The sequence below is a fragment of the Notechis scutatus genome, chromosome 6 (assembly GCF_049901735.1).
Source record: "Notechis scutatus isolate UNSWTSFEM ecotype Mainland chromosome 6, rNotScu1.2, whole genome shotgun sequence".
Taxonomy (NCBI): Eukaryota; Metazoa; Chordata; class Lepidosauria; order Squamata; family Elapidae; genus Notechis; species Notechis scutatus.
Window position 1 is genome coordinate 4,020,637 of NC_142014.1, and position 17,597 is coordinate 4,038,233.

Genomic DNA, 17,597 nt, shown 5'->3' on the forward strand with positions numbered 1-17,597 from the left:
ACTTGCAGCCGGCCCAAATCATCTCGCATGTGCGTTTCTGAAATCGGAACGTGAAGACGGCTTTTTGCAAATTTTAAGACCTTGAAGGAGGGCAGTGGGTTTTGTGGTTTTTTTGTTTTGTTTTTTTGATAACCTCATCGCATAGAAAATTTAAGAAGTGGAAATATAGACTGCTGCCGACAATTGGGGGGTGGGAAATGGATTTGGTTTTTGAGGGCGACATAAACTGTTTTTAAACCGAGATTAACCAAGAGAAGAACTTAGGGGTGACATGATAGCAATTATTCCAATATTTGAGGGGTTGCCTCAAAGAAGAGGGGGTCAACTTATTTTCCAAAGCAGCAGAAGAGGCAGGACAAGAAGCAATGGGTGGAAACTAGTCAAGGAGAGAAGCAACCTGGAATTAAGGAGAAATTTCCTCACAGTGAGGATAGTTAACCAGTGGAACTGCTTGCCACCAGAAGTTGTGGGTGCTTCATCACTGGAGGCTTTTATGAAGAGATTGGACAACCATTTGTCTGAAATAAGTTTCTTGCCTGAGCAGGGGGTTGGACTAGAAGACCTCCAAGGTCCCTTCCAGCTGTATTCTGATTGGTTTTATTTGGTCCTCTTTCTATTCCCCAGCTTGGCACCCTCGTAAATGATTCATTTCTCATAGAAGAATGGTTGGCACCTCGGTATTGTTCTCGTAACACGCCAGCCTGGTTTTCAACTCTTTGCTTCTGGTCCTGCCCAGCCTCGCTCTATGCCAACGTAATTTGGAATTTAGCACTTGATCAAATCAGACACAAAGCCAATGTTTTTACACTGAATGAAAGAGTACGTGGCAGACAAATTTATGAAGCTATTGTTTTACCCGAGCGACTTATCCCCCAAATGCCCAAGAACGTTAGGAAAGATATAAATTATTTTTAAAGTACAAAGGAGATGTAAACTTATAGACGTATGTACATCTCAACCATCATTTCTGGGGCTGCAAGCAATTGATTTTTAGATGAAGAGTGAGTCAAGAATGGGAGAGCTGGAGTTAAATGAAACCATATAAATTTGTCAGACAGACAGGTGGGTAGACATGAGAGGGGAAAAGAGAGAAGGGAGGAGGAGGAGGAAGGAAGAAGGGTGGGAAGGAAAGAAAGAGAGAGAAAGGAAGGAAGGAAAGGAAGGAAGAAAAGAAAGAGAGAAAGAAATAAGAGAAAGAAAGAAAAAGAAAGGAAAGAAAGAAAGAAAGAAAGAAAGAAAGAAAGAAAGGAAGGAAGGAAGGAAGGAAGGAAGGAAGGAAGGAAGGAAGATAGATTTCACATGGGTCTTTAAATTGGGGGTTTAAGTCAAGGGCCTTCAAACTTGACAGCTTTAAGAGTTGTGGACTTCAACTCCCAGAATTCCTCCTCCAGTCATATTAGCTCAGGAATTCTGGGAGTTGGAAGTCCATAAGTCTTAAACTTTCCAAGTTTGAAGACCCTTTTTTTAAGTCAAGCACCAAGGGGTGGGTCTTTGATCATTCAGTTGGACCCACCATCTTGGGCCCCTGGCCCACCCCAGGAATGACTTCAGTCTCTTGCAACTGGGTGGGGAGGTTACCACCATATTCTTTGCCCTCTTTTGCAAATACATTGGTGGATTCCTGAAAGGTCCCAGCTGTTGTGGTTAGCCGGCCGCAGGTGCGGACGGCTGAGGACAGCGAGGACTCAGATGAAGTGCCAGGAGCATTAGGGAGTGGACTGCTGCCTTCAGAGATTGTGGGGGCTGGCAGCAGCGATGAGGAGGTTCTGAGGAGCCTGTGCCAAGTGCAGGGCTGCTTGCAGGAAAGAGCAGTTGCAACAGCATGGGCGACTCGGGAGTAAGGCTGCAAGGTAATGGCCCCTCCTTCAAGAAGATAAAAGCCAGCTATGAAATGAACATACTTTGCAGAAGGCAAAGACGTTTTGAAACTCAGCCTCGTGGACATTCCAGTTGGTATTTGAAGACTCTTGTGTTGTAAATTATTTCTTATCTGTTGCTTTTTTGGCAGCCTGGCAAAAACTTGGCAAGGCTCTTTCTTGTCAAAGCTAATTAGTTGGAAGCAGCCTTTTATCTGTGAAGGAACAGGGTTCATAAGATGAAACATTAAAAGGTTGTACTGCTGCCTTTGTCTTGTGTTTGCTCTCTCGGAACTAGGTTTGGGTCAGAACGCCAGCATGGATTCAATGTTGTTAAGCTTGTTTTACATCCATTTGAGGCAGGGTCCCAAAGATCCCTGCGAATTAACTCCTGGCTTTGCTATGTGCTTTCAGGAACTTACTGGAAAACTGCCGAGGGAGTATCCCCTCAACCCGGGGGAGGAGCCCCCAAGCGTGAGGAGAAGAATTGGTACTTCTTTTAAACTGGATGAACAGAAAATGCTACCCAAGGGAGAGGTAAACGACCCACGGTGCACTACGATGGCCAAATACTTGGTTGCTACAAGGCTCTGGAAAATCCAGCCACCCTGTCATCCCTCTTTTTCTGTCCTTCTTTCGTCCATCTATTTATTGCCGTGCTATGAGTTCATGTTGGCTGGTGAGGGAGACCAAACTGACATGGAACCCAACCCCAAAAAGAGATCCCGTGGATCGATCATTAAACCATACTTGCTCACCTCCTCCTGCTGTTTGCTGAAGGACCAGCCTCACCATCTACCAGTCCGGCTTTCGAGGTGGAAGTTAGGAGGAGATGGATTTGAAGCAGATGGGTTTAGCAAACCTTCTCCCTCCCTTGACTGTCCCCAAAGTGCTTTTCCAAAAGGAAACTGGACTTTCTTGGGCTATCCTTTTCCTTGAAAGCATTTCACTTCTCATCCAAGAAGCTTCTGCCAGTTCTTCAGAAGGGTTTTTCAAGAAAAGGAAAAAAATCCACATTTGCCTTTTGGAAAAGCAGCTTTGGGACAATCCTGACCTGGATGACTGAGAACCTGCCGAGATATTTAGCCTTCCTTTTAATTTGACTCTTTCTATGCACTCTACTTGGGCTGTTCTTAATAATCCTAACTCTGAAAAAAAAATGCAGCAGTTGAGCTAACCGATAGGTGGATTATGGCAGGCTGGTATTTTTAAAACAAATCTCTTTTTATGACCTTGTAAATCCCTTAATTTGGAGTAAAGTTGAGGCGACTGGACGGAGCTGGGCATTTACCAGCCAGTTTCCCTTCCCAATACCTACGCAGAGCACACAGCAGATTATTTTTTTTAACGCCCTAGGAGACATGCTTGTGTTAAAAGAATTGCACCTAAAGAACTGTGTCTCTGACCATCACACCTTCTATTGTGAGTGTGTTCTGGATTTTCAGTCTGCTGGAGAATTCCTTTTGAAGGTGTCTCTAGCTGCATTAAGGATGTCGGAGCTTGTTCTCCTGGACACACACATCAATTAAATAAAGATTTGAAAGAAGTTGATGCTTATATTGTAGACCTGCCTTTTAAAGATTTCAGATATTCGATCCAGTTCTGTTTGTGTGTGTGTGTGTGTGTTTTAATTAATTTTGATAAACCACACACATGCCAGGGCAATAAAATATTGCCTTGTTACGCATGAAGGAGTGTGAGATGGATGTCTTCAGCCTGCAACGAGCCTTACAAACATTACCTTTTTTTAGCTGCACCTCAAACTGGGATTGTAAGTAGGATGCTAACAAACTCGTATCCCTTCTTGCAGAATCTCATAAGGCTGGTGATTTTGTTTTTTAACATTTTCTTTGCTTGGAACGTGCAACGGTTGTAAAGCTTCTTAAAGCCCTTTTCAGAAGTTTCAGACTCTTAGAGCTGGGGTGTGAACTTCATCCACAGTTCAAAGATCAAGTGCACTTTTTTTAAAAAAAAAATAATAAAGCTTGAGCGGTGCTTTTAATCCATCGGTGCTTTTAAATCCTTCGCTTTCTGTGGATGTGGGAGAGGTTTTTTTTTGGAGGATGGAGGAAAGCAGAAGTGTCGGAGTGGATGGGAGGGAGAAAACAGGCTGTAGCATTTATGTATTGTGTGAAATGCATTTTTAATCAGCTCGCTGTTGACAGAGATTATAAAATCTTCAAAGCGAAACTTTTAAGCACCCACAAATAATAGCTGTTGGGCCAAACGCAACAAGGGAAGAGCTGTAGTTATGGACTTAAAACAGTGCTGAGTCATCCTAAACATCAAAAGAGCTTTTTGAGAGGAGCCAAGGACAGCCATATTACCTTGATGAAGGATGAAGTCAAACCAGGCCCTTCTATTCAGATGCAGGTGGATACATTGAAATAGGAAATATCTCTTTGATGTGCAAAAGCCACAGCGGGATTAGGGGAGGGGATCATTCCCAATCAAGGGGAGAAGCTCCAATCACTCGTCTCTAATCAAGGAGAGAAGAAAACCTTAGAACTAAGGAGAAACTTCCCACCAGTGAGAACAAATCAACCGGTGGAGGGGCTTCCCTCCAGAAGTTTGTGATTGCTCCATCGCTGGAAGTTTCTAGGTCTGGAATAAAATAGGGTCTTCCCCTCAAAGGTGCTTTTTTTTCAGGAGGCCACTGGACTTCCTTGTTTTTTCTTTTGAAGACGTTTCACTTCTCATCCAAGAAGCTTCTTCAGCTCCGACAGGATGGTGGGGGAAGCTAGAAAAAAAAAATTGAGGTTGTAATGTTATCTTGTACCGTACTAAAATCAAGTCAACGCCTTTTTCTTTCTTCCCCTGTACCTCATATTTTTTTCCCCTTTCTTTTTTCTTCCCTTAATTTTCAATTTTTATTTGTATTTCATCCATTGGGGAAAGGAATAGAATAGGAATAGAATATAGAATGTAGAATGTAGAATATAGAATATAGAATATAGAATATAGAATAGAATAAATAGAATAGAATAACAAAGTTGGAAGGGACCTTGGAGGACTTCTAGTCCAACCCCTTACTCAAGGTGGAAATCCCTATACCATTTCAGACAAATGGTTATCCAAACTCTTCTTGAAAACCTCCAGTGATGGAGCACCCACAACTTCCACTGGTTAATTGTTCTACCTGTCAGGAAATTCTTCCTTAGTTCTAGGTTGCTTCTCTCCTTGCTTAGTTGCTTCTTGTCCTGCCCTCAGGTGCTTTGGAGAATACCTTGACTCCCTCTTCTTTGGGGCAATCCTTGAGATGTAGGAACAGATAACAGATACTCAGAGTTGGAAGGGACCTTGTAGGACATCTAGTCCAATCCCCCGCCCAAGCGGGAGACCCTAAACCATTTCTGACAAATGGCAGTCCAGGTTCCGTCACTGCTATCATGTCACCCCCAGTCCTTCTTTCCATTAAGCTAGACATCGTTTATACGATACATGATAGAAGTTTAAAGAAAAGTTCAACTTCCCTTGATAGAGGACAGTCCTATGTTTCTGTTGATCCAATGTCAATCCCGTGAAACGAAGCCAATGGAGACACCTTGAGACACGCTGACCGTTAAAACTTCTTTCCTCTCGGACAGGAAGCTGAGCTGGAACGCTTGGAAAGGGAATTTGCCATCCAGTCCCAGATCACGGAAGCTGCTCGGCGCCTGGCCAGCGAGCCCAATGTCAGCAAGAAGCTGAAGAAGCAGAGGAAGACCTCCTATCTGAACGCGCTGAAGAAGCTTCAGGAGATTGAAAATTCCATCAATGAGTACCGCGTCCGATCGGGGAAGAAGCCAACCCAAAGAGCTTCACTGATCATAGATGGTAAAGACAGTTGACCTTCCGTGATATCCTGAGACTTTCTTTAGATGGGATGGGGTTTAGAGGTTGGTACTCTGTTTCCCCCAAAATACGACCTACCCTGAAAGTAAGCCCTAGCTTGATTTTTACACATGCGCCCAATATAAGCCCTACACCCCCCAAAAATAAGCCCTAATTAAGATCCTACCCACCTGAGTGCACAGGTAAAAATTAAGCTAGGGTGAGGATGGGAGGGTGGAGCTGTCATACTACTTACCTTTGGACTGTTGTAGCAACCTCGACACCTGCCTTGCCAGCCCATTTCTTCTGCAGTTAGCAAGGCTTTCCTGAAGGCCTCTGGAGCTGATAACAAAGTTCCGGATCGATCTGGAATTATCAGCTGTTATTGGCTGCAGGGGCCTTCAGAAAAGCCTTGCCGGCCACAGAAGAAGAAGTTCCTGAAGACCCCTGACAACGAAAAGGAGGCCGGGATGACGCACGCAAGTAAGGTTAGTCAGTAGAGGACTTCCCCCGAGAATAAGATCTGGTGCCTTTTTTGGTGACAAAAAATAAATAAAAAGTAAGACAGGGTCTTAATTTTGGGGAAACACGGTATTGTAGGGTCTTGTAGGCCGCTTGAAGAAATAATGGAGAAACCCTGTTTGGAGATTCTCAGAGTAGGAATTGTCTAAGTCCACCAGGGGACCATCTCATCTTCATGGCCCAGAACCTCTTCAACCCCTTTGCAACTATTCACCTGAGTATTAAATTCGGGAAGTAACAATAGGAAACAGGGGTCCAGTGCAATTACTGATTGCAAGTCTGCATTTTTGTGGGTTTGCAATCTCACACGAGCAGCCACCAAAGAAAAATGGGAATAAGAGAAACAAAGCCATGAATGGGATTTCACTGAGCTTAAACATCCCTCAGTACCGAAAGATGTCTGTGGAAGACCGTTTCCGATCAGGTTTGCACCAAGAGTTGTTGTAATTGCGACATGGGCTAAGAGGAGTTGTGATTACAACACCCCCACAAATGCTGATGATAAATAGGTACGTAGTTGTGGACTCTTTGAAATTTTGTTTGAAGATCCCCAGTTAAAAGAGCCACTGTTTTACACAGCTGTTAAGAATACGTTGACTTACAACCACAATTGGAACTTCCCTTGCCAAGTGATGTGGCCATTAAATGATCGTGCCTGATTCTAAGACCTCTTTTGCCACGGTTCTTTAAGTGAATCACCACGGCCTTTAAGTGAACCACATGGTTATTAAACAAATCCAGGTTCCTCCATGGACTTTGCTTGTCAGAGGTTCCTCCGGAAAGGTTGTAAATGATGATCCATGTCATGTGGCAACCATCATGGTTGCTAAGCATCCAAATTCTGATTATCTGATGGCAGCATCCCTGCAATGGTCATAAGAGCGAGAACTAGTCATAAGTAAACCATTTTCAGTGCCTCATAAGTTCAAACAGTCACTAAACGAATGGTCTTAAGTCAAATTAATGATAAATCAGTGGCTGTTTATCATCAATGAATTTCATTGTTTAGAGGCAGTAGTCAAATTATCGTCTACATGCATTTCCTGGAAACATTTGTAGAGGAGAAATGGGATGCTGGAGAAACCCTGGAGAAACAGGTGGCCTTCCATCTTTGCTGTCCTACATCCACTAGAGTCCCTGGTCACTGGCAAGACTTGCTAGGGCAGTTGGGAATTATAGTACCGGAACACCTAGAGGTTGCCCATCCTTTGGCTAATGGGATGGATCTGGAGAAAGATAGCACGTCTTTCATTATCTGACTGTTGGGGTATCAACGCCGATTCCACTTCCTTGTTGACTGGATCTCCTCTGTGGTCTCTTGGCTTCCTAGATGGAAACATTGCCAGTGAAGATAGCTCCCTCTCGGACGCTCATGTTCTGGAAGACGGTAGGTAAAAAAAATGTTGGAGACGAATTGTTTTGGCCTGTCAGCTGCCGGCCCCTCCAGTCACCGAATCAGAGGAGGAGGAGGAGGAGGAGGTGGTGAAGGAGTCAGGGTCAGCATTAGGGCAACCTGGGAGCTCTAAGGGGGAAGAGGGAATGGAGCTGTCAGGGGGAGAGAGAGAGAGAGAGAGACAGAGGCGGAGCCTGGGCCATCCGTCAGCCCTCAGATGGAGAGTCAAGAGCCCCCAGGTCTGGAGGTGGCTGATGAGGAAGAGGAGGACAGCTGGGTCCAGTGCCTGATGCATAGATGCACAGAAGGCAGAGGAGAGGAGAGCAGTGGAGATCTATGGGCCGGTCCTCGGGACGGAAGAGCCACCACTGCTAGCAAAGCCCTGCCCTAGCTCTGGGGATAAAAGGCAGGGGGCGGAGATGAATGGGTGTGGCAGACGAGTATTCATCTCCTCGCTGGATGGAATTGTTAGCCTGCAGTGAGAGAGAAATTTTTTGCCGAGGCTGCTGGCGCTCCTAATAAAGGAATCTTTTGAGTTCGGGTCAGAGGTTTTGTCGTGTTTGGGGAGCTGGGTCAGAACACTTACCATCTTTTGCATTTGATAAGAATGCTGTCATTGCAAAAACAAAAACCATTTTAAAAGGCAGCGGCACATCAAAAGAATAAAGAGAGAACCTTTGTTTCCAACCACCATACATCAGTGCTTGGGCTAAATGATTTTGGTCCAATGATCTCTCTGTCGCACCCATTTTGGCGTGATCTGTATCTTGAGCTGGATTATAGGAAGTGAGGCAGGAGCTTATCTGCAGATCTCCTGTCTGGGGGCACTTTGTCCCTTGTGGGGGATTAGTATTTGTCTTCCTTAGTTTTGGGGATAGCATGAAAATATAGGGAAGAGGCTATGGAGCTGGATTCATTTTAAATATACTCCAACTCCCTGTGTTTCAAGTAATTTTTCGACCTACCTTAATTGGCTGATCTTCTTGCCCATAATGTCATTTTTCAAAAAGATTTTACCCTTTAATTTGGGTGTCACTGGGGTGGGAGTCAAGTTTTTGATCCAAAATGATGACTTGCTTGTTTTAGTTCAACCAGAAGATGCTACGTCAGTATTTTATTCATGCATAGCGGGTGTCCGTTTCCACAAGCATCAAGACCCACCTAGGAACCTAACTCCATTAAATGTATCTTTTTCATCCATACTTTGCTCATTCGTGGGATTTATATCCTTAGGCTCCTTGTGACATGACGTTGACATTCGATAAAAAGGTGCCTTAATGGCAGTCAAGTAATTAAACTAAAGAGCTGGGATGAACTTCAGATGGGCTTAAAAAATGTTCTCTCCTTGTAGGAGAAGATGTAGCAGAACTTGGGGGTGGAGTCAAGAGAGACATCAGCCTAGAATCCTTATGTAGCCAAACAAAGTAAACCCAAATCCCTTTGAGTGCTATTGAGAAGATTTCTGTGTGTAGACTTTTAGCGCTAAATCAGTTTGATGGATCCCGGTCCTTGGTTGCCTGACTCTTCTTCTCCTTCCATTCCAGAAGACTGCCCGGCTACCAGCACAATATCCCCTTTACAGTCACCTCACAAAGGGCTCCCTCCTCGCCCCCCCTTGCACAACAGGCCTCCCCCTCCCCAATCTCTGGAGGGTCTCCGGCAGATGCACTATCACCGGAACGACTACGACAAATCCCCCATTAAGCCCAAGATGTGGAGCGAGTCTTCCTTGGATGAGCCTTACGAGAAGGTGAAGAAGCGTCCTTCTCACAGCCACTCCAGGTGAGTCCAGGGCAGGAGAGGTGGGCTTTCCATCCACCATTGGAGGACTTTAGAGTGCCCTATTGTAGAAATAAAGCAAAGGGTTGCCAGCACATTCCAGGGTCATGCATTAATGTGCCAATGGGCACTCTGTAAAGCTTCTGCATAAATTTCTCAGAATAGCACAGTTGGAAGGGACCTTGGAGGTCTTCTAGTCCAGCCCCCCACTCAAGCAGGAGATCCTATACCATTTCAGACAGTCTCTTCTTAAAAGCCTCCAGTGGTGGAGCACCCACGATTTCTGAAGGCAAAGCTGTTCCACTGGTTAATTGTCCTCACTGTTAGGAAGTTTCCCCTTAGTTCTAGGTTGTTCTTTATCCTTGACGAGTTTCCACCCATTGCACCTTGTCCTTCTCTTAGGCGCTTTGGAGAATAGCTTGACTCCCTCTTCTTGGGGGCAGCCCCTTAGATATTGGAAGACTGCTATTAGTCATCCCTAGTCCTTCTTTTCATTAAACTAGACACACCCAATTCCTGCAACCATTCTTCATAACTTGAGTTTTTAACTCTGGAAGAAACAATGATGGTAACCACTTTCTACAGATCTTGAGTTAACCTGGGTAATTTTATATATAAACATGAAGCAATGGGTGGGAAAAATCATTAAAGAACAGATCCAGCATAGAAGTAAAAAGAAGTTTCTTAACAGGACAATTAACCAGTGGAACAGCTTCCCTCCAGAAGTTATGGGTGCTCCATCACTGGAGGTTTTCAAGAAGAGACTGGACAGCCATCTGTCCAGAATGGATAAAGGTTTCCTTGCTTGAGAAGAGAGTTGGACTAGAAGACTTCCAAAGTCCCTCTCAACCCTCTTTGCTATGTTATTCTAAGGCGTGAATGCACCAATTCGCCTTCCACCCGACTACTTGGCTGGCCACATTCCTTTCATTGGAATGTCTAGTAACCCTTGGATGATCAGGAACTTCCCATCTCAAGACATCTGGAGAGAGTTATGGGGGAGAAAACACTTGTAACAGTTGTTGGGATGATATCTGGAAAACCCAAACTTTGCTACTGTCTTCCTGAAGGTTGTCCATGTACGTAAATGGGAGATGGTGGACATGTAAAATACTACGTGTGTAAAATAAAAGGACGTGTTTTGAATTCCTCGTTGTCTTTTGTCTGCACCAGTCACAAGCGGTTTCCCAGTACTGGAAGTTGTGTGGAAGGTGGAGGAAGCAACTCCCTTCAGAACAGCCCAGTGAGGAATCTCCCACATTGGAACACCCAATCCAGCATGCCATCAACACCAGATCTACGCGTACGAAGCCCACATTATGTCCATTCCACCCGGTGAGTCCTTTCCTCTCTTTCCCTTCCTCTCTTGGTCTCCTGGCATAAACTCTTTTGATTCAGATAATTTAATAGAAACGGGGGAAGAGAAATTGTACTGGAAATGTTTTGAGATCAACGTGGGCTGCTTCCATCCAGAGCCGTGGTGGCGCAGTGGCTAGGATGCAGTATTGCAGGCTAATTTTGCTGATTGCTAGGAGTTCGATCCTGACCAGCTCAAGATGGACTCAGATTTCCATCCTTCCAAGGTCCATAAAATGAGGGTTGTTGAGGGCAATATGCTGACTTTGTAAACCGCTTAGAGTGGGCTGTGAAGTGGTGTATAAGTCTAAGCACTATTGCTAAGTGCTAAGGAAGTAGTGGTTACACAGTGGTTAGATTGCAGTATTGCAAGCTAACTCTTCCCACTGCCAGGAGTTCGATCTTGACCAGCTCAGGATGGACTCAGCCTTCCATCCTTCCAAGGTCCATAAAATGAGGACCCAGATTGTTGGGGGCAACAGGCTGACTCTGTAAATCACGCGGAGAGGGCTGTAAATAGTCTTACTGTGATTGCTATCTCACCAGAAGTGTTCTCAGCCTGGAATGCTTCCAGTGAGGCCAGATCAACCTCAAAATACTTTGGCCAAAATTGAAAGAAAGGGGTCCCACCTTCACGAATGATGTCTCGGCGTTGATATTTCGAGATGGACACCCTTCCCACTTGAACAGGAAGCAATCAAAACTGTAAAAACTGCACCATTAAGAATGGGCCAAAATAATTTGCCCTTTCTGAACGTATCTCCAAATCATGAACATTGTGTTAGGTTTGTTAGAGGGGTGAAGAGCTGATTCAAACAGAATTGCATTTGAAGTTCTGAAGTAAAGATTTAGCTGAGGGAAGGAGAAAGAAAAGGGCATGTTGGTCATAGAATCAGCCACGCTTGGTCAATGGAATCGACCATGGTCCATGCTGGCTGGAGAACTCTGGGAGTTGAAGTCCACAAGTCTTAAAAGTGGCCAAGACTGAACACCCTGGATTAAAGCTTTTCTGAAAGGTTTCCACATATCTGACTTTCGCTGTGTGCTACGTGTCAACTAAAAAATACTTCCTTAGTTGCCAGCAGAAAGGGAGTGGGGAAAGTAGTGCATTCCTTAAATGTTTCAGATAATTGCTAGGCAGCCGAAGCTCTTGGCACGCAAGATTATTACTGGAGAGCATGATTGAGGACTCTTGGCTATGGATGTGTCCTATTGGAGAATATACATCCAGGGAGTGGGGGGAAGACCAGGGTCAAGGGGGAAATGAATGATGTGTCTTAGAGTCAGCTGCACCCAGGTAACGCCAACATGGTCACTGCTAATAAATCATTTATTTTACTCTGGAAGATGCAGCTAGAGACATACGATTTGAATGGGGGTGGTTTGTTGGAGCCTTGACACTGTGCAGGTATTAGGTGCCAGTTTGGATTGAAGGGATTTAAGGCATGCTGGAATTATATGCTGGAATTATCCCAAGGGCCAATTTCCACCAAGAGATTTCCCCCTGTAGCGATGTTTAAAGTCTTAATTCGTTTTCCTCCTCTCTGTTTCTCTGGCCTTACAGATCGGTGGACATCAGTCCTACCAGGCTGCATTGTTTAGTTCAGCACTTTAGACACCGGAGTTCTAGTTTAGAGTCACAAGGAAAGCTTCTCGGCTCGGAAAACGAGACGGGGAGCCCTGACTTCTACACCCCAAGGACTCGTAGCAGTAATGGGTCAGACCCCATGGATGACTGTTCCTCCTGTACGAGCCACTCCAGCTCCGAGCATTACTACCCGGCTCAGATGAATGCAAATTACTCCACCCTGGCAGAGGACTCACCCTCCAAAGCTCGCGAGCGCCAGAGACAGCGGCACAAGTCAGCCGGAAACCTCGTCTGCTCCAATTCAGGAAGCATGCCCAACCTGGCTGCCGGGAACGGGAACGGGAACGGCCATCACGGTGTCTACCTGCACAGCCAAAGCCAGCCTTCCTCCCAGTACAGGATCAAAGAGTATCCGCTGTACATCGAAGGGAGCTCGACACCGGTGGTGGTGCGTAGCCTCGAAAACGACCAGGAGGGACACTACAGCGTGAAAGCACAGTTTAAAACGTCCAATTCGTACACGGCAGGGGGCATGTTTAAGGAAAACTGGCACGGAGATGAAGTGGACTCCATCCGGTTGACTCCTTCCCGGTCTCAGATCATAAGGACTCCTTCACTGGGGAGAGACGGCCACGAAAAGGGATCGGGGAGGACTGTGGTCTCGGATGAACTCAGACTATGGTACCAGCGGTCCACGGCCACCCACAAAGACCACAGCCGGTTGTCGCACACAAGCTCCACTTCGTCGGATAGCAGCTCCCAGTACAGTAGCTCCTCTCAAAGCACCTTCGTGGCGCACAGTAAGGTAACCAGGATGCCTCCCATGTGCAAAGCAACGTCAGGTAAGTGGGAGAAATTCTGGTGGCATTTAAACCAGGTTGAATGAATAAATCCCAGGTCTCTCTGACAGGGCAAGGAGACATAATGTCAGGGAATTGTGCAGCAGGTGTCCAAATGGAGTTAGAGACGCTGACATGAACCAGTAGTCTATATAAATAAATATATTTAGCGTCCATATTAACAGCAGACAAGATAAGTCAGGCACATCACTCCATCATGAGGTAAATCACAGAACAGCATACAGGGCACACACAGAAGGCGGGGGGGGGAAGGGAAACTCCCCCTCTTTTCCCGCCTTTTTTCTTCTGTGTGCTCTGTATGCTGTTCTGTGATTTACCTCACAATTTACCTCATGACAGAGTGATGGGTCACCCTGCAACCAATCATAACATAGATTGCCTCAGGTGGGAGCCCCACATTCTCCAACCAATCAATTATGACAGTGTGTTCAGGCCCATTGTACACTTTACTGTTCCAGCTATTAAATTACATATCTTAACATATAAAGAGTTTCTCAAGCTAATAGGATGATGATGATGATTTTTAAACTGTTTCACCACCCAAACTCTCAATGACCCTGGGCGTCTCACAGTTTCAGTAAAATCAAATATATCAGGCACAGGGAACCAGAACAACTCAGTGAACAGGCCAAAGTAACGTCTTTATTGTCGATCACTTCTTTTACAAGAATCTTGCCATTCTCTGCATTCTCTTGGGAACAGGCAGATCAGGGCTTCCCTAGTCTGGCTTATTCTCCCACAGAGCAACTCCATATTGGCACATTTCTTTATTCCCTTATCTCCTTCAGCCAGCGATTCCGCCACACAATATGACATAAAAAGTTAAGTTTGCAGGGATTTCCAATCAACCAAATTGTGGTTCTCCCAAAGGTGCTTTTCCAACTGGAGTTTCTTGTTTTTTCCTTTGAAAATGTTTTGCTTCTCCTCCAAGAAGCTTCTTCAGTTCTGACTGAATGGTGGAGAATGGAAGGTTTTAGTTAGTATGTTCCTCAAGATCCTCTTGGTCCACGGAGTGCTAATAACCAGATGAATACACTAAACCCTTCCGTTCTCCACCATTCAGTCAGAAACTGAAGAAGCTTCTTGGAGGAGAAGTGAAACCTCTTCGAGCAAAAACAAGGAAGTCCGGTTGCGCCTGGAAAAAAGCACCTTTGAGACAGCCATGGCATTGCTTAATCCAAGGAACTCTGTGGGATCAAATTGGATGTTATGGGGACAGGCAGCCCCTCAATAAGCAGGCCTATGCCATGTTAGGCTTTCTGGGTGACAACCAACACCTGGAAACAAAGCAATGAGCAGCACAACAATCTTACAAAGGCCTTTTGAAGCTCACCCATTGTTGCTTGTGCCACCGTACGCTGGACCAGTTGAAGCTTCTGGGTGGTCTTTTAAGGGCCGCCCCTTGATAACAATGAATTACCTGTCTGCCTTTGGGATAAAGCAGAATGAGTCAGCGTGAAGCAAGCAGTGAGTCCCTACAAAGAGGGTTACTCCTTGGATCAAACGTCAGGGTGTTGCAGAGACCAGGCAACTTCGAATTCTGGTTTTAATCCTGATCTCAAATAAACGATTCTCTCTCAGCTTCGGCTCCCGCAAAAAGCATCATCTATTGCCTAGATGATATAAATGCTCAGAGAGCGGTGATTTAAAGCTAGAAGTAGATTAAGGATTGGTGCCACCGCTGTAATTAAGACTTTCTCAAAAGTGTAAGAACTTGAAGGTGTTCGAAAGTCACCCACCAAGAGCGACCGCCAAACATAAGCAGCATCTTAGCTAATAATCACATTCAGTTAATACTTATATATCCAGTCTTTTATTTACACAGCCAATTAGGGGCTGAGCACTCCAACTGGGGCGGAAGGAACGAGGAGGGAGTCAAACAAAGAACAAAAACCTAAAATGCCCACATTAAATGTGAGAATTAGCCCACAAGCATGTCGTATGTCTGGAGTTCCAGGCTGTGTTAACGGAGGGATAGAATCAAGATCGTGTGAAGGGTTAGTACCAATTTGCAAAGCTTTAGTAAGACCACACTTGGGAGTACAGGCAGTCCTCGACTTACAACTGGAGAGCCCAAAATTTCTGCTGCTAAATGAGACAGTGGCTAAGTGAATTTTACCCCATATTATATGACCTTTCTTGGCCACAGTTGTTAAGGGAATTATTGCAGTAGTAACACCGTTGATGAATGCAGCTTCCCCATTTGACTTCACTCGTCAGAACGTTGCAAAAAGGGATTACGTGACCCCCCCTTGGGACACTGCAACCGTCCTCAGTACATGCCAGTTGCCAAGCCTCCAAATTTTGATCCCGTGACTTATGGGGATGCTGTAACCGTTGCGTGAAGTGTGAAAAACAGTCGTAAGTCGCTTTTTTCAGCATTGTAATTTCAAACGGTCACTAAACGAACTGTTGTAACTCAAGGACTACCTGTATTGCATCCCTTTTTGGTCGCCACGGTGTAAAAACGATGTTGAGACTCTAGAAAGAGGGCAGAGAAGAGCAACAAAGATTAATTAGGGGACTGGAGGCTAAAACATACGAAGAACGGTTGCAGGAACTGGGTAGGTCTAGTCTAACAAAAAGAAGGATATGGGGGGACATGATAGCACTGTTGCAATATTTTAGGGGATGCCACAAAGAATGGGAGGGGGTCCACCTATTCTCCAAAGCACAAAGCCCCTGTGTTAAACCTCCACTGACGGGATCTTCCTTTTCTCTATTTGGTGCACACAAAGCGTCTAAAACCACAACCACAACTGCCCAACCATCAACCTCAATGTCACACATACCAGGCTCGCTCTGAACTGAATTTTGGCTTGCATTAACTACGACCCGATATCGATTTAACATCATCCTCTTCATTTAACAACTCCATAATCCCTTGCGGGGTGGAGTCCGGGCAACTGAATGGAGCTAGCAGAGTGTTTTTCCTGGCCGGATGCCCTTCCTGTTGCCAAGGTGGAGTTTTGTTCGGCAGACACATTTTCACTGTGCCCAGAGAGAGAAATATCTGCCTCCCCCTGGGATCGAACTCACAGCCTCCTGATTGTGAGGCGAGAGCTTCCATCTCTACACCACCACACCACTCGGTATCAATTTAACAATTTGCACAAATTCAAATATTGCATTAATCGAACAGCCACTTGGCGCAACCCACCTGAGTTCAAACATGTAGGACGATTAACTGTGACAGCGTTAAATCTGAAGCTCTGCATCACTTGCAGAAATAAAATGTGAACTTTTGTGAACTTTTGTTTTAGCTTTAGAGACCTTCAACCAAATGTGTGCGATTGATCGATCCGGAGAAACTCTAGGTGCTTTACGTAAGAGTTTTGTGTTTTTGTTTGCCCAGAAGGCAAACAAAGCTTTTTGCTTGTCGGAAGCCTCTAAAAATCCATTCTTTGCTGATTAAGATGATGCTCTACTAATTCCAGAATGCAAAGCATGGCTGGTGCCTCTTAGCATTCATTAAACATTTTAGTTATACCCGTTTTGAAGCCACTGGATTCCAACAGCAGACAGGGTGGCTCTGCTGAAGAATTTTAATATTATCACAGCTGTCTGAAGTTAGGGCCATAGGAGATACAGTTTCTGCTAAAAATAAGCCACTCTAGTGAAAAATTCGGCCCTTTTATTAAAATCGAGCAGATGCAGAGAGAGTTAAAGAGTCGAGAGGCCCGCAGAAATCACACCATCAAAGAAAGCCTTTTGCAAAGGCAGGAGGGCTTTAATCAGTGTCATGGGTGCCATTTTGACTTTTTTGACCTTCCCAGAGTGCGTGGACAGGTATCCAGGCAGGGAAATTCCACCTGACTCCCCCTTGCTCTCTGTTCTCCATCTATCCATCTTTTTGCTTATTTATCACATTGATGGATTTACTATCGCCGTGTTCCTTTGTCCTTGTACACTTCATTGTTCTATTGTTCTGCTTCTGTTTACCCAATATTTTTTTAAAATATCTTTTTATTGTATTTCCATCATTACAACTCAAATCATCATAATTTCAACAGCATTTTGACATCTAATTAAGATCCTTATCAATAGTTAGTCTTATATATTTTATATATTTACAGTTCGTTTTCTTAAGGTCTCTTACAGATTAATCTTTACATTTCTTATATTTATTCGCTATCCATTCGTACCATTTATGCCAAGTTGAAAAATACTCAGAATCCTCTTCCCCTTTCATTTTCAATGTGAGCATATTCATTTCAGTGCTTTCCATTATTTTTTGTTGGACTAGTTCTTCGCTAGGTATATTGGGAGTTTTCCATATTTGTGCGAAAGCACAATTTTTGTTGTTGTTAAACGCCTAGAGTTGTCCCATGGGGATACAGGCAGTGAACAAATTTAACAAATAAATGCATAGTCCACAACGGCCAGGTAGTCCTAGACTTACGACCACAGTGGAGCCCAACGTTTCTGCT

The 17,597-nt window shown here is 44.8% G+C and overlaps 1 protein-coding gene across 7 annotated transcripts in view; it reads left to right on the plus strand.

The window, feature by feature from the left end:
• FRMD4A (FERM domain containing 4A) overlaps positions 1–17,597 on the plus strand; it is a 364,998-nt gene that overhangs the window by 338,075 nt on the left and 9,326 nt on the right. For all 7 annotated transcript variants that reach the window (XM_087969199.1, XM_087969200.1, XM_087969198.1 and 4 more), the window contains exons 16-21: positions 2,271–2,393; positions 5,444–5,672; positions 7,522–7,578; positions 9,129–9,366; positions 10,537–10,698; positions 12,284–13,149. In XM_087969199.1, the coding sequence (XP_087825325.1) occupies positions 2,271–2,393; positions 5,444–5,672; positions 7,522–7,578; positions 9,129–9,366; positions 10,537–10,698; positions 12,284–13,149 (1,675 nt within the window). The remainder of the gene's footprint in view (positions 1–2,270; positions 2,394–5,443; positions 5,673–7,521; positions 7,579–9,128; positions 9,367–10,536; positions 10,699–12,283; positions 13,150–17,597) is intronic.